The 17,713-nt window shown below is 44.2% G+C and overlaps 1 protein-coding gene across 1 annotated transcript in view; it reads right to left on the reverse strand.

Moving 5' to 3' along the window:
• CCDC149 (coiled-coil domain containing 149) overlaps positions 1–9,464 on the reverse strand; it is a 93,639-nt gene extending 84,175 nt beyond the window's left edge. Inside the window, exon 1 of the mRNA XM_090035711.1 lies at positions 9,330–9,464. Within this exon, the coding sequence (XP_089891837.1) occupies positions 9,330–9,377 (48 nt within the window). The 5' untranslated portion in view covers positions 9,378–9,464. The remainder of the gene's footprint in view (positions 1–9,329) is intronic.
• Positions 9,465–17,713: the final 8,249 nt, after the last annotated feature.

A 17,713-nucleotide genomic window follows, 5' to 3' on the forward strand; every position in this document is an offset into this window, starting at 1 on the left:
ATATCTAACCTTATCTGCCACCACTGAGAACAGTCTAGCTCCATTCTCTTTGGAACTACCCTTCAGGTAGTTGAAGGCTACCATTAAATCCCCTCTCAGTTTTCTCTTCTCTAAATAAGCCCAGTTCCCTCATCCTCTCCTCATAAGTCTTGTACCCCAGCCCCCTAACCATTTTCGTTGGCCTCTATCCAATTTGTCCACATCCCTTCTGTAGTGGGGAACCCAAAACTGGACACAGTACTCCAGATGTGGCCTCTCCAGTGCTGAATAGAGGGGAATAATCAATTCCCTTGACCTGCTGGCAGCACTCCTATCAATGCAGCCCAGTATGCTGTTAGCCTTCTTGACAACACAAGCACACCGTTGGCTAATATGCAACTTATTGTCCAGTGTAACCCCCAAGTCCTTTTCTGCAGAGCTGCTGCCCAGCCAGTCAGTCCTCAGCCTGTACCAGTGCATGGAACTGTTCTGTCCTAAGTGTAAGACTTTTCACTTGTCCTTGTTGAACCTCATGAGATTTCTTTTGGTCCAGTCCTCCAATTTGTCTAGGTCTCTCTGAATCCTAACCCTACCCTCCAGCTTATCTACCACTCCCCCCATCCCAGCTTGGTGTCATCTATAAATTTGTTGCAGATGCACTCTATGCCATCTTCTGGGTTACTGATGAAGATATCGAACAAAACCAGCCTCACGACCGACTCCCGAATCACTCCATTTGACACTGGCTGCCCACTAGACAAACTATTAATCACTACCTGCTGAGCCTTACAATCCAGCCAGCTTCCTATCTACCTTACAGTCCGTTCATCCAACCTGTACTTCCTTATCTTGCCTGTAAGATTGTGAAAGACCGTATCAAAAGCCTTGCTAATCAAGATATACCACATCCACTGGTCACCCCACATCCACAAAACTAGTCATCTCATCGTAGAAAGCAATCAATTTTTTCAGGCATAACTTGCCCTTGGTGAATCCATGCTGACTGTTCCTAATCACTTTCTTCTCCTCCAAGTGCTCAGAAATGGATTCCTTGATGACCTGCTCCATTATTTTTCCAGGGACTAAGGTGAGGCTAACTGGTCTGTAGTTCCCTGGACCCTCCTATTTCCCTTTCTTAAAGATGGGCACTATATTTACCATTTTTAAATCATCTGGGCACTCTCCCAATCACCATGGGTTTTCAAAGATGATGGCCAGTGGCTCTGCAAACACTCTGGCCAAATCCCTCAGCACCCTCAGATACTTCTGGCCCCATGGATTTGTACATGTCCAGCTTTTCTAAATAGTCCCTAACCTGTTCTTTCACCACACTTGGCTGCTCACCTTTTCCCCAAGATGTGCTGTCCGGTGTAGCAGTCTGGGAGCTGACCTTGCCTGCAAAGACTGAGATGAAAAAGACACTGAGTGCTTCAGCCTTTTCTGCATCCTCTGTCACTAGGCTGCCTCCTCCATTCAGTTTAAGGGACTCACACTTTCCCTGGGACTCACAACTATACTGCTCATTTTTGAAAATGTACACAACAAGCATGTACTTCTGAGCATTACCTTTGCTACCTGGGTAAGCTAGCATTAAGATTAATGCTTTCAGAATGTACAACTGCATTAAAAGAAAAATATACTAGTTACAAAAACTACACCGTAGCCTGTGGCAGATAACTGCTGTACAAAATTTGTATTCTCACCCAATAAAAATAGATCAAATGTAAAACAAATATTGATCCTGCCATACATGACAGACCTCCATTACGTATGTACTCACAGCATGAAAGAATACTTCGCCTTGCATGGGGAGGAGGTAGTTCTCCCTTAAAAATTAGACTGACAATTACTGAACCATAAACAGGTGGTGGTAACAATTGTGTTCATGGTCCAAATGAGAAAAGATAATGATGCCTTCTGCACATAATGCAAGGAGTACTCTGACTTGGTGAATTATATTACAATGACAAGACCTATGGGAGAAGGTGGCCTGATATTTCTGTGTAGGCATTTTACCTTTGCTCATCATTGTGGTATCTAGATTCTACCATAAAATCTGTTAAAAGTTATTTTTTCTAAACAGTTTATCTTTTGATGTAACACTGGCTTTGTTAAATAGATTTTTTTTAATCATGTAATATAGTATAAGAGTTTGCATCTGTGGACTTCCAAGAATAAAAATCTACACCAACAGATTATCCTCCTAAATTTGATTATTCTTCAAAACCATATACCTAATTCCAATATATTATAGTTTCTGAGGGAAAAACAAATTACATTGAGATGGAATTCAAAGCAGGCATGACAGATGCTGTACAATGCATATGCTTTTCAATGTAAAAATACAAATATATCAATAATGGCTAAAAAATTAGTAAAACCATCAGAATACCAAGAGAAAGGGTATTTAGGGAAATAACTAAGCCCCAGAGAAATATGAAGAAACAAGTGAGACAAGCAGACTTAGCATGATGTGAATTAAGAGAAAGAACCACACAGACTTTGATACTGTAGTTTGATTTGAACAAAGGAAGCAACAGGGGTAATTTTAAATATGTTCTGTAGGAAAAATCTTCAAAGGTGCTTCTGTTTATGTAAATACTGGAGAATTCATCCTCTCAGTTTGAAGAAAAAAGGCTATGTATAGTATATACTGAGCAACCAGTGAGGCAAACAAAAGGAATTCTGTAATGTATTATAAAATACTTTGAAACATTTTATACCATGCTCTCAGGCACATGTCCTTTGAAAAATTTCATTAAATTGTTTCTTAAACCCAGCAAAGCTTCACTTTTAACATAAGAAACAAAAAAGTTAACCATGAACTAGCTGCTCTAGTCACAATTTAAAAAGATAGGAAAAGTACAATTTTATCTGTCCAGAGACTTTTATCTACCAATTTACTGTTATCTCCAATAAAGTAAATTATAATTGCCACAAGGAAGATCATAATAATTAAAAGAATATATATGACATACTACATTACTGCCTGAACTGCTTTACAACCAGATAACTGCTTTAGTGAAATTAAGTAAGAGACTGACATTACATGAGAGTTAAACTGCTCCAAGGTCACCCTCTACATCAAACACTTACTATTTGTCCATAGTTATTTTTAGTGACAAATCCAGTTAGATCTCATTAACTACCATACAGACATGGTCTAATAATCTGAAAAGGCTGGGCCACTGTCAAGATTTTAGACTTTTTCAATGAACCCATGGCAAAGTTCATTTCCTAAAACAATTTAGAAAAAACACTACAGACTGCATTTGTGTAAACGACTAGCTCTACACTTTGGTATTTCCCTTCTTGCCACTAATTAACATAAAAATAATGTGTTAAGGGCAAAACTAATGATATCATCCGTGACTAACTTATGCATCACTGTAAACTTATCCAAACTGATGCATCACTGTGCATTTTGGGTGTTCTCAACCCTTCAAAAATCAGATGAACCTCCTACATTCTAGTATGACATCATACAGATGTCTTGAAACGTGTTAACTTCATCCATTACTATTTCTGTGCTCAAGAACTCAAATGATAAAAATCAGATCTTTCAGACAACAGATTCTAGCCACTTCTACCTCATGTGATATTATGCCTATTTTATAAATGAGGAACTGAGGGACAGAAAATTAACAACAGAATTTACAAAGATACTCACTAACCTTGGGTGCTTTAGTGACTGCATGCCCCTCCTGAGAAGCCTGAAGTCTGGGTTCAGAAATACTGAGCTCCAGTGCTGGGTGCAATGTACCTTAACAATCAGGTATCCAGAAAATAAGGAACACATAATTAAAGGGCTATCTACCAAAAAAAAAAATATTTAAAAGTTTTTGGCATATGATGTCACTAAAGCCAAGGATAAAGGAGTCCCTTCAGGTTTGTCAGCTGCCTCCCCACGATATTAGCCCCTCTTCTTGCAGTTCCCTGCCTCTTGAGTTTTAATTAAACAAATTCCACTGCCCATTTCCACTGCTCACCCTTCAATACTCATCATACCCACTGGGTCTCTTTTTCCTATCCTGGAACACAGCAGGAAAAGATATGATATTCATGTCTCACCTTCTCTTGTTACCCCATGTGATGTACTACAGGTTTTATAATGTTATTTCTACGTTAACTGTGTTTACATTATAATATTGCATGATTCGGTTTCTCTCATTAGCATGTCCACTGAGACTGAAGGCTTAAGTGCCTGAGGTGGTTATGTACAGGATAAGATAAGATGGACCTACAGCATCAGCAGAGCCTTCAATTACTTTGTTGACATTTCAACTGAGATAAGATGTCCAACAACCAAGAGGGATCCAGAGAAGACATATGTGACAATGGGAGGGCAGGTTGGAAACAAGCAGCTTGGCACCACCTGGAACTGCCTGGAAGCATAAGAAAAAGTATTTCCTTAGTTTCTTTAGCCCAGTGACATCCAACCAGAGTCCTTTCACCGAAGAGACTGTTTGCCGTGCTTCCTGGAACTGTGGGCTGCACTGGGTCATCCCGTTCCTCTTTTTCTGGAGTGGAACTGGATGCTTACTTTTACAGTCAGGACCAGCAAGAACCAGGGAAGGTGAGATTGAAAGGCTGGGGTTTCAGAGGTGGCAGGAGCTTGGGCTTCCCGCTGTTCTGGAAGTCAAGCCTAGGCTGCCTTCAGTGGACACTCTCAGAGATCAGGCAAGGCTGCAGCAATCACAAAGGCGTACCTCCTGGAGGGCACTCTATGCACCTCAGCTTCCAACTCTCTGTACCGCCTCTTTGTACCCCTGAGAACTCTGGTACTCATGTATCACATTACTAGGCTGTTGCCATTTCCATGATCCTTTTCAAATGACAAGTGCCATATTCCTTGCCCAGTCATTTAGGGTCCCTGGCACATCTGTTCCATTTTGCTCTACCCTGTAGCAATTAGGGTTTCCCTGCTGTTACAGAACTCATGGCACTAATAGGGTAGGTTGACATCTGCACATTCTGCTTACCACAAAATAGAAATCAGTCCTACTTGCCCTTCTTATCCAGTTTCCAAGATTGGAGTGTTTAGATATGTCAATACTAGCTATTGGTTAATAACCACACATTAGGTTTAGTTCCCAACACCTAACTTCAACTTTCCTATTGACGTGGCATTAAAGGGGCACATGCATACTGCTGCCTTCTACTGCACAGATTCAGAACTGTTCAACTGTCAGACATGACACAGTTAACAGGTGAGGAGTAGCTTTTTTACCGGTGGACAGTCTTGTCCTTCACAGTTTATCTCAAAGGAACAGATGCAAATGGGGTCCAAAATCCTTCAGGCTAATTCTAGGAAGCACAGATGCATATTAGTAATCGTAAGTATATCCCAGAGAACACCATATGCCTGGGGAGGTGGCAGGCAAAAAGAAGCATCTTTAGAATTAAATCCAGTGTCAATCTCTACAAGCTCCTGAAAACTTTGAGGAAGAAGCCAGCTGAAGAAATGCAAAGCAGCCACTCTAGTTTGTGGATTCCTTTTTCCTTATATTCAGTGGAAAACACTACAGATGTGAACATTTGTCAAAGCAGCATTATTTTAGGACTAGTGTTGAACTTTCAATGAAGACAGTCAATACCCCCAGTAACATTAATCGGACATGGACTTAGGCCATACAGTGATTCTCAACCAGGGTCCTGCTCATTATCAGCACTGGTAGGTATGAAAACAAGATGCACAGACTACCCAGAGATTTCAAATAGGAATCTATAGTTTCAGAAAAGTTCTGACGTATTGTCGTCTGAGTTCTTTGCAATGGATGAACTTCTTATTTTTCCCTTGTCAAAAATGAGCAAAAGCTAAGAGCTGACATTTTCCAAGGGGCCCCTTGAATCTAATGCAATAGAAGCCAACCTTTTTGGCAGGCATGCCACAAGGTAAGCCCTGCACCCTCTGAGTGCCACTCCAAATTCCTTCCCCTGACTAATCTGTTGCTCTGCTCGCTATCTTATCTGTCATTATTGCTACCCTTGCTCCCTCCCTGACCTGCTGTGTGCCACACAGCATCTGCCTGTGCCATTTGTGGCCTGCATACAGCAGGTTGGCCAGCCCTTGTCTGACAAGTTTGAGAACCAATGCTTTAAGGCACAATCCCATCACCATCTAGGCCACCACCCACATGACCCTAAGTGATACTAACTACTTCTATAGTTATTTTCACCCATATCAAAATGTTTTAACAATGTATTATTCCCTCATATACAGATGGGAAAGCTGAGGCTTTAACAGATCAACAGGGCTAAAGGAGCCATCTGGCAGAAGAACCAAACTTTTGTAAACTTTACATATTCAGGAAAAAAACACAGCATAAGTCATAAATTGTCATCTTTAAGAACTTTTTCTGAAAGAGTCATGTTCATTCTCCCCATAAAGATCCCAATTACTTGAGGTCTGTGCAGAAAAGTAGAGAACAAATTCATACAAATTCTCATTCCACAAGGCTGCCCTTTTGTGACCATCTTGCCAGTCTATCAACTGGAATAATGGGTGCTGAATCTCTGCTAGTATTTTGAATATCTGCATAGCTATTCTCTTCTATGCTAGCCTATTCAGAGTCAGTTAAAGACCCTCTCCTAAGCATTCAGAAGATTCCCTTGGGGCATGGTGCCACTGTGGTGCACAGAGCGTTGAGGGTCAGCAGTATGTGAGAACATAAGCAAATGTGAGGTGAAGAAGGAATGAAAAATGATACATGTAGAGGCAGAGGAGAGACAGAAGCAGCAAGAAGTTGATGGAAAAATGTAAGAAAAGTGCAGAAAACCAAGGTTATAAAGGGCTACCTATAGAGAAACTACACAAAACAATGAGAAAACAACATAAAAACTGATCTGGAAGGGACAGTCAACAATGCAGGAGAAGATTACATGAGATAGGAAGAAGTGGAAGGCAGTTAGAGGCCCTCAAGGCCTGTGAAACCAGAGAGAGAGAATATGCACCACAAGAATTGAAATAAGGTGATGGAGAAAAAAAAAGAGAAATATTAAAGATATAAGAGGGAAAAACAGAGGAGAAAAGGGAGGCAAAGATATTCTGCCTCCTAATGAAAAGTAAAATAAAGACACAGTAAATTAACTGTCACTTTAAAAAGTGAGTTGACATGCTGCAAAAAAAATATTTGCAATAACAAAGTTCTAGCCTCAGTTTCTTGCAGTATGGGACCTCAGTTTTTAAATATATTTCTGCAAGAAGACATTTCTCAATTTTGTTAAAGCACTTTGGAGTCTGTTTGCTTCCCCCTACATAGTTCAAGCAGAACCCAAAACCAGAGAAGTCAACAGCAGTCTTTCAGTTTGCTTTTACCAGGACCTGTGTGTCAGTTCTTGCACCCAGTTCTGACTTCAAGTGCCTAGTATGTAAAAGATGGGGGGGAAAACAGCCACTACTGAACACAATCTATATCTTTGACAGTGTTCAGGCTCTCTTATTTTGATGATACATTGGATGTTTAAATTTTTTTCTTCATCCCTTAAAGCAATAAAATAGTAAGTAATATTGACGAATGCATATAATGGCTACTGAATCTAAAACAACTGCATAAGGGCTCTAAGTTGCCTTAGGACTATACAATAAAGAGTGCAAGAAAAGTTTGCTTTAAAAGTTAGAGTCCAAGCCCTACAAACAACTAAGCATGCGAGTTATCCAGCTGACTCCAAAGGGGGACACACATGCTTAAGTATTTGCAGGATCAGAGTGCAAACTTGAAATGATCAATGAGCTCTATGTGATCACATGGGTTTAGCTCACCCGGCAACTATTACAGGCTCAAGGCCCAACTCCAATCGAGTTTGTAAGCTAACATATATTGCAGCTGAATAAAGTCAAGACAACCTTTAAAAAGTCAAGAACAGGGACATTTCTTTTTACCAAACTTCTAAAATCCTTTTCTTGCCTTCCTCCCTCGTGTCAGACATTCAAAATAATTTTGTCCTGATGCAGGATCACAGAATGTCAGGAGGTTTGTTTCACTTTCTTCCACCAGTTTTGGTCCCTGACATAAGCAAAGTTATACAGATAGAAGAGTAAATGTTTTCGATCCGAGCCTTCAAGAGGTGCTACTACAGCCTGGTAAAGTTAAGTCTATTCCCAAACTTTTGCTGCTCTTCGCTTTCTTTACAAATCAATGATGTAAGACCCAAACCCCGGCTTCTAAGCAATTGGATCTTCGCAGATCACCCCTTCAGTGGTCATCTGATTGTGTTTGGTAGTGGCTGCTTTTTCCAGCTCTCACATACTGGGCACTTGAAGTCAGAACTGAGTGCAAAAACTGACACATACCCTTGGGGAGAATGAGGAGTTATGGCCACAAACTCCTGGAAGATCAATTCAGGCTCAGTATTAGGAAAAATTTCTTCAGTCAGGGTGTCCAGACTGTGGAATAAGCTCCCTCCAGAGGTGGTGCTATCACCTACCCTGGAAATCTTCAAGAGGAGACTAGACAGTCACCTAAGTGGGGTCACCAGACCCCCAGTTATCTTTCCTGCTTTGTGCAGGAGGCTGGACCTGATGATCTTCTGGCTTTACAATCTATGTATCTATGAATCACAGGTCCTGCCCAAAGCAAATTGTCAAGGGGGGTGGGGGAAAATCAGTGACAGGATCAGGGCTTTGTTTGTCACATCAACAAAATACCTCCTTGGTAGGAAAACCAAACTGAAGTGAAACCCACAAGATAAGCAGTGATGGTCTTCACACCTTGTGAGCACAGAAAGGCATCGCTGTCAGGTCAGACGGCAGCACTGACTCTGCTGGTGGCACTTGCAGAAGCACCAAAACTTCTGCTGCAGCCCGCTCTGGGACTGGCTGCTGGGGGACCCCCTCCTGCCCCGCCAGCTGGCTGCTGGGGGACCCCCCCATGCCCCACTAGCAGCCCCCAGACTCACGGGCGGGAGACAGCAGGGCGGGTGTTCACCTCAGGGCCCAGCGGTTCTGTCCCAGGGTGCAGCGGGCATCTCGACACCCATGGAAAGGGGCCCCACAGCACTCCCCACACCAGGCCAACCAATGCGATTTGCAAAACGGCAGCCCACGGGGGCAGAAACATGTCTGCGATCAACACCAGCTGCCTTGCTGCCCTCCAGCGAGGAGGCAGGAGGTGGCATGTCCCCGGGGGCCTCGGCTCTCTCGGGACGGGACCTGGAGCCGGATAAGCCGCGTAGCGACCAGCTCTCTCCGGGGCCGCCGCAGCCCGTCCCGCCAGGCTCCAGCCTGCCTGTCATCGGACGCCTGGGCCCGGCCAGGGATGGGGGAGCAGCCAGCGGGCAGCCCCCGGCCCAGCACCGGCCGCAGCGGCGCGGCCCACCCTCCCACCGGGCCTCCCGTCCCCACGCCTCACCTCGCTCACCAGCCCCTGCCAGTCGCTCTCGGAGCGGTGGAAGCTCATGGCTGCGCGCAGCCCCAGGCCCCGGCCCGGCCCTTCCCCCGCCGGCTCGGGCGACGTGGGCTTCCGCGGAGGCGCCTACGGGCGAGGCGAGGCGAGGCGGGGCGGGGCCTCCTGCCGCCACCTGCCGCCGGGCCGCGGCGCTCCCAGCCAGCCCTCGTGCGGGGCTGCGCACTGAGTCCGGGGCCGCCCTGTGTCGCGGGGAGGAGCGGGCGGCGGCACCACCACGTTACGTCCTGGCCCTGGGCCTGCCCGGCGTCGCCGCCCCCGGCCTGGGTCCGCACCAGGCCGCGGGCTCGCTCGCCAGCTGCCTTCATCCGAGCCCCGCCTCAGCCTCTGGCGTCTCTGGCCCGCGCCCGAGGCCGAGGTCCTGGCCCTGTGGCGGCCTGCCGGGTCCTGCCCGGGCACCTGTTGGAAAAGGGGGTGCGGCTGGTGTGGAGTCTCCGCACATGTTGAAGCAACACCGGTTTTCCTCCAGTTAGAAATAAACCGGCAGCTTGAAGGGGCCTGGGCCTGTCTGCTGCAGTTCGAGATTGAAGCGGAAACAAAGGTAACTTCCTTGGAATGAGTTCAAACAATCTGCCGGCTGGGGAAAAGGAGCTTTGCTGCCGCGAGCAGCGGGGCAGGAGAAAGGCTAGGTTCAGTGGTGAATCATCAAGCCCATTAGAAAGGAGAGGGCTGATAACACCCGTGGAGTGAAGAGTTGAAAAGGAGTGGCAGGTATTACAATGATCCAGAACTTCAGCTGACCCGACTAGAAATGTTGCTGCCTCTGCCCGCACTTGGCTTTAAACTTGCCACACCAGCCTGGCCCCCATATCCATGCCTGCACCCACTCTCCCTACTGATCCCTCTTTTCCCAGATCTCCCACTTGGTGAGCACTTTGGTTTACCTCTCCACAGACACCTGATAACTGAAGCATGCAATAACCATTTTTTTAAAGGCTCCTAACACAGTAACTCCATTTTAAATTTTTAAAAAATATTGGTGCACATAGGTAGGCAGAACAGCCTCCATTTTCCTTCCCTCCACTCTGGAGAGTTTTTGTCTTCTTGGGCAGTGATCATCAGACTGTGCCTCTAGGCATACAATAGCTCTTCAACGTGTCACTTCTCTCTCTCAACAGAAAATATGAAAGAGAAATGGCCAGGAATTGCTAAGGCCATTTTATTTGCTGCTATTTAACTAATGTAAGGGGGTTTTTTTCTTTTGAACTGGAGCATGTTTCACAGAAATGAAGGGCTGGAAGGGATCTCAAAAGATTGCGGAGTCTAACCCCCTAAGACACAATTTGCCTTAGGAATGTATAGGCTGTAGTGGCTCTTGGGTTTACAGTGGTCACATGGGTCCGGAGCTAGTTTGGACTGAATATCAACCATCTAGTGCAGCGGTTGGCAGCATTTCTGGAATGACGTCCCTTGGGTCAACAGTGCCACAAGGACCCACCTGCAACTGGCGCTTCTCCCTAGAGCACCTGGAGCTGAAGTCCCCTGCTACTGAATGTGGTACCAAAAGCTGCATGGGCTGAATCCAATGGCTCAATGGGCCAAAAGCAACCCCTGGGCTATAGGTTGCCAACCCCTGCCTTAGGATCTTTGGGACCCTGCTACTTCATTTGTAGGGTAGGGTTTCTCTAACCCTCATTGTCTCTCATAGGCATCCACAGTGCCCTGCTTTCTAAAATAGCTGCCGACAGATCCATTCTTTTATAAACTTTATGCTTTATAAATTTTAAACTTAACTTTGTAAGTTTTTCATCCTCGTAGAAAAAGGTTCAAAATGTTCTCTGAGTGCACCTAAAAGCTCTGAAAAAAGAAAGCAAATAAATAAAAAATTATTTTTTAAAATCTCTCTTTTATAAATCAATGTAATTTCAGAGGAGTGGGGGCCTGATTTATGGTTTGGAGCATCTGGAGTTGGGATTACCAAATCCCACAGCATGATTCCTTTGTGAACCGTTTTTGTTCATTTTGCTCATTTTGGTTCTTTGTTAAACATTGTGTTTGAGAAGTAGAGCAAAAAATGTCTTCTTTTTTGGCACCCATGTAATATTTAGTTACTCAAACACAAACCCGAGTAAGCTGTCTGAGAAAGAAAGAAAGAAAATAAACAGCACAGCATTGTATATATTTACACCTTTTCTGTAACATGTTTTAAAGTGGGTGATAGGGATCAGCTTGACAGTCACAAGATGAAGTTAACTTTTATCTATCTCCTGTCTGCCTCTCCAGTTTCTTCTTAATCTCTAATTTTAGGTCTCTCTCATGCAGTCCTGTTCATACTCCTGAACTGCATGTTCTCTTGCTTCTTTCCCTCTTGCACAGTTTCTCACATCTTTCGTATTCCTTCACTTTCACCGCTCTCTCCACTGGATCTTTTTCATCAGCCTACAAGCATATTCTTTTGTCCACTCTAGAAATTATTCCCTCTGTTCTCTTCACCTCCCTCAGTCTTCAAACTATCACCTTGTGGAGCATACTGTCACCCCTTTCCTCCATCTTCCCTGCCAGTCTCTCTTCTGCCTGACCAATGGCCTAGAAACGTCAGAGGGGCATTTCTCTATTTTTATTCTGCCTGATCAGTCTTATGCCTTTAACACTACTGGTCATCATTTTCCACAAAAATATTCTTCAACTTTCTTGCCTTTGATTCATTATTGTTATAGAGGTTCCAAATGAGATCACGGCCCCATTGTGATTGACGCCATATGTCTGTACATATGTATATTTGTAAATGAGACAAAAATACCTGCCCTGAATAATTTACAGTCGGTATAGGCATAGCAAATGCAAGGTGATAGAAAGTGTTTTCATGCCCAATTTGTAGATGGGGAACTGAGGCAAACAATGAACAGACCTGCCCAAGGTCACAAAAGATGTGTCAAGCTTAGCTGGGAACAAAAAAGAGTTTTTAAGTCCCAATTTAATTGCAAGACATAAAACAGTCTTCCATTTTCTCTAACAATGGAGCTCTCCTGCCTTTTATTTTGGCTGAGTGACTGCTCTTCCACCATCATCTTACATATAACAAAAAGCACATTCTTGAGAGTCATAATCTGAAAAAAAAAAAACCTTCCTTCCTATATCTCTGTCCATCTGCCACCCTGGTTTTTGTCTTCAGATTCCTTATTGTCCTTCCTCTCAATTCATGTTCCTCAGGTTACTGTCTTTATCCAAGTCTTCCAGCACTCGCTAGGCACTCTCTAGACCCTGCTACCAGGATTTTCTCTCCCCTTCCTGCAGCTACCTTGCAAGTCTAGCTCGCTTTCCCCAAAATCTATTTTCTGTCTAGTCTCATATTTTCATCTGTTTCTCTGAAATCTTCTCCTGGATATCTTGTTTAATGCCATTGTACTCCATTAGCAAACACCAGCACAGTTCCTTAAACTAATCCTTTTTTGTCAACTAACTAAAAATGCTAGACTAGAAATGTCACTAGAATTTCATTGATTTAAACAAATGGTAGATTAATCCAACATTTTTAAAACTTTGATTTCAGAAATCAGGACAATGGAACAAAAAGGCACCATCATTCTAGAAAAAGACTCCTTTTATTTTATTTGCAGCAAAGACAATTAATGGGTGACCTACAACATCATTATTATTCTCTTTGTTCTTATTGTTTATTTAGTGAACTAACATGATTATCACTTCCATGTCCTTTGAAGAAGTATATGTTAAGCACACATTCTGAAATTTTGGACGAGATAAATTGTTGAAACATTATAAAAATATATAATATTTGTTCCCATTTAAACAATTCCATCTGACTTTTTAGAGATGTTCCAGATTTTTAATCAGGGTTTAAGTACTTCTGAATGAAGTTATCACCTACTATAGATAGAATACGCATTTCAGGAGTTGTGAAAATTAATATCAAGTTTATTTTCATTTCATACTCTTGGTTGATTAATACACCATCAAGCCTCATGCACCCATTCTGTTGGAGTCATCATATATTTGTGGTAGTGTCATTAATTCTAATATTTGCCCTATCCCCTAGATATTGTCTCTATTTCTATTGAGTCTTTTAGTCTCTGATATCCAATGTTATGCTGTTTTTTGTCCATTTATATTCTAGCTGTGCTGCTTCAGTTTTCTCAGGTTCATTGCTGGTTCCCCTCTCCTCTATCAGCTACTGTAGTTCACATGCATGGTCTGTCAGCAGGACAATGTGATCTGCAGATCAGAAACAGTTTAGCTGCTCTTCATTTATGCTGAATCCTTTTGTGCCCAGTCAAGTCCATGAAGGACAAACAACAAAGAGCTTTAAAGTGATGGTGTTTCCTTTTTACTCCTCTGCTATTTTGAACTTTGAATTCATTAGTTATCTTGGATACCAAATGTAACCTTAAAATCAGACAGCGTCTCTTCATTTTTTAGAGCTATTGAGCAAGATTCTCAGCTGGTATAAATTGCACCAGAACTAAGAGTTGTATAACTGTTTTCCTGTTCCCATAAAGATCACCATTCAAAGGCAACAAGGGTTAGATCCACAAAGATATTGCTTTGCCCAGCTCCTAGACACCCTGCTACCTGGGAGAGCCCTATACCCTGACATGGTCACCCAGATTCTCTATGCAATTCTTAGGGAACATAGGGCTCATAAGGAGGGAATCTTCACAAACCAGCTGAATAGGGAAATACCAGAGCAAATGGAGATGAAATCCAGAGGAAATGGGAACAGCTTGGGCCTATTGCTATGCAAGGAGGTGGTAAACCTAGGTCGGGGTGGGCAATTATTTTGGCCTGAGGGTCACATAGGGAGTTTTGATGAGCTGTCACGGGCCAAGTCACCCACCTCAACAACTCACCAAAACTTCCTATGGAGCCTGGTGGGTGGGGAGCATTGTTCAGGAGTGGGACAGGTATGATCCATTCCTTGCATGCCCTGCCCTGTGGGCAAGGGGGGTGGCAGGGTATATGGGGTAGGGGGCTGCCTTGGAGCCAGTTGGGTGTGAGGGGACAAAGGGGATGTATAGGAGCATGTGGAGGGGGTATATGCCGGTGGGGAGGGGGCTGCCTGGGAGGCAGCTAGAGTAAGGGGTTGGGGGCAGGGGAAGGTGGTGCAGCAGAGCTCACCTGGTCAGCAGCTGCCCTCACAGCACTCATCCCGTGGCCATGCCGTGCTCCTGATGGCCCCGGCCCCAGCCCTGGCCAGCATGCAGCTTCTGGCAGGGCTGTTCTCAGGATGGCTCTCATTTCACTCAGGAGGCAAGGGGACCACAGCAGCACTCAATCTTCTCAGGATCAGGAACAGCCCCACTGAAAGCTGCACATGCCAGCCACAACCCATGCTGGTGGGGCTGTTCTGCTCCCCTTGCCTCCAGCTGCAGCTCCTGAGCCTATCCCTGTTGCACCACTCCAGGCTGGGGAAAAGCTTCAGCTGAGTGGCCCCTACCCAGTGCATGGAGCTCTGGCTTCAGGCCACCTTCCCACCCGCAGGTGGCTGCTTATTGCGCTGGACAGGCAGAGCAGTGGAAGGCAGCTGGGTGCTACAGCCTGAGCTCCATGTGCTGGGCAGGAGCTGCCTAGCTGAAGCTTCCCTCCCCCCTGCCCACCCAGAGTGGCATGGCAGGAGCAGGAGCAGCTGTTGCAGCTGGAGGCAAGGAGAGCAGAACAGCCCTACTGGCCCAGGCCCTGGCCAGCACACAGCTGCTGGTGGGGCTGTTCCTGGTGTGGCTGCAGCCCTCCGGTTGCTGCTGTGCTCTCCTCACCGCCAGCAGCTGCTCTTCCTCCCACTCCTGCCCCTGCTGCACTGCTCTGGGTGGGCACAAGGAGTCTTCAGCCCAGCCCAGCAGCTCCTGCTGGAGGTAAAGGGAGAAGAAATGCATCTGGGTGGCCATACTGGGAACAGTCTCTCCAGGAGCTGCGTGCTGGCCAGGGCCTGGACCGGTGGGAGTGCAGCGCAGGCTGCCCCAGCGGGAACAGGTGGGGCTCAGCTGCACGTGGAGCACCTTGGGGGCAGTTGCGGGTCGGGTCCAGTCAGTTTGCAGGTCGGATCCAGCTCACAGGTCATATTTTGCACACCGCTGGCCTAAGTCTGTCAGGAAAACAATACGCCTTCCTCAATTACAGGAACACCACTAGATGAATGCCAAAAGATTTGGAAGTATCTGAAGACCCAGGCTGAAAAGTTTGGGGTGGAGGATATTTGCTGGTTGTAGAGGTTCTCAAATGATTCAAAGAATTTGGAACTGATCTGGCTGATCTCACTAATTTGACCTAGGGCATAAAAAAATTTCCTTAAAAAAAAAAAAAGGATGAATTACAAATGATTACTAAGGGCAACAAATGAAAAAGTGGTAACGGGAGTTTAGTAATTAAGGTTCTGAGAGGGGACACTGAGCAGAGAACACTGGCTACAGCCCACTGCCTTGTGAATGTATCCTAGAAGCCTATGGATGCCACCCAATGAAACTTCACCCAGAGGCATGTACGGAGGAGAGGACAACCCCACAGTTGACTTGGTTTCCCCCAGCCAAGTCATCTTTCCTTAGTTTCCTGCATCCAAGACAGGATCTAAGCATTATCAGTCAGGGTGGGATATGCATATGACTTAGACAAGTTCTGAAACCTACAGGATAGGCCCATACTGGTAGGGTAAGTGGAGGAATCCCTAGTCTGAGAATCCTGCTTCAAGCTTCTGGTGCTTTCACCTGAGCTAGGGTTCTGAGCATGGGAGGCAGCAAAATTGTATATACCCACCAGCCGAAACTTGGTAGATTTGGGATATCAATAGCAAGGACATCAGTTTGAGGACATCAATAATGCCTAAACAAGGGACTTAGGTGGTCAAGGAGACAGATAGGTATTTGAGTATCTTTGAGGATTTGGACCTAAAGGGACAAGGTGTCTAAATTCCATTTTCAGAAGTCAGTGCAACTTTGGTTTTGAAGTGCTTGAGTCATTTTTTAAAACAGGCCTTCAGCTCCTAAGTGAGTTCTTTGGAAACCTTTAGCCATACTCTCGAAGCACTCTCACAATTGCATTTATTTATATACACAAGCAGATTCTGACATACAAGCACTGCATGGATTCAGGAGGTTTTCCTGAGCAGTGGAGAAAAATTGAAGTGCTACTGGACAGAATTATCTTAATTTCAAAGACAGGCAAAGATTTTTTAGGTGATATATTTTATTGGACCAACTGCAAAGTTGGGATAAAGTCAGACACACTTTCAAGTGCAAAGCATTCTTTTTCTTCAGATCTGAGAAGGAAAGCTAGCACAGCGACTGTTAAGACTGTGAAGTGGGTAGAGCTGTGAAATTGAAGCAGGTAGAAATTCCTAGGGGTAGCAGACAAACAATTAGCAAAAGAAAAGAAGCTTGATTAATGGAAGATCAATACCTATCAAAAGGGAGGACGGTCATTATCATCTGTATCATGCAGGAAGAATTTCAGGAATCAAGTAGATTAAAGTGTATCACAAGTCAATATATGTATTCAGAGCTTGGTTTCTAGTGTGCAATCAGCTTATGAGTTATGTTCCTAACCTCACCTTTTAAGGGTATTTGATAGATTTCCTTTGAGCGCAAAGATACTGAGGTTTGGAAGGGAGTAGTTGTTTTGTGAAAAAAGTGTTCCTGTTGATGTATGCATGTCTCTGCCCTTAGTAATTTTTCTGTCAGAGTTCTTTCTGGTGTGTACTTGCTGTTTAGTTTCACTCACGTAGTTCCCTTGAAAGTATTCGGTACTTTGGATCAGATATATGACATTTTGGGAAAGTCCCTGAAATTACGGTTATAGAAGATGCCAAGTCAGTCCATATATTGGAACCATCTCCTAACAATCTCACTACCAGTTCTCCCCTGCAGGGTTCTTTCAAAGTCTGTTTGCTACTGCTTTAGCTCTCCAAAACATATGAATCATTCTGGATATCCTCTTATGATTACTTTTTTTAAAATCCCTTTGTTTTGTCCTGTAAATAGAGATTAGATTTACAAAAATAGGATCTCAGCAGGTTTATAAAACCTCTTTCTACTTTTATAAAGTATGAAGTTTACTTCTCTTGTAGATATCAGAAAATGTCAGATTCTTTAGATTTGCTGTCAGAGGCTACAATACTTGAATGAGTTGTTATTGTATTTTCCCAGAGAAATAACTGAATGAGCCTTATTTTGTACAGTGCTTTAGTTTTGTGGTTTTTAGTACTTACGCAGTGTACCAAACATATAGGCCATGAAAATGGAGCCCCCCATTTAAGTTTAAGGTAAAAAATGGGTGAGCAGTACCAGTAAGCAATCTCATACAGTCCTGTCCTTGCTCCTTCACTGTAATCTAGTGGGACCAGTACTAGGGAAAAAAAGGAGAGTTCATTCTTCATATTGATTAATTTC

Source organism: Crocodylus siamensis, chromosome 2 (genome assembly GCF_052110815.1).
Source record: "Crocodylus siamensis isolate JL-2025a chromosome 2, ASM5211081v1, whole genome shotgun sequence".
Lineage (NCBI taxonomy): Eukaryota > Metazoa > Chordata > Crocodylia > Crocodylidae > Crocodylus > Crocodylus siamensis.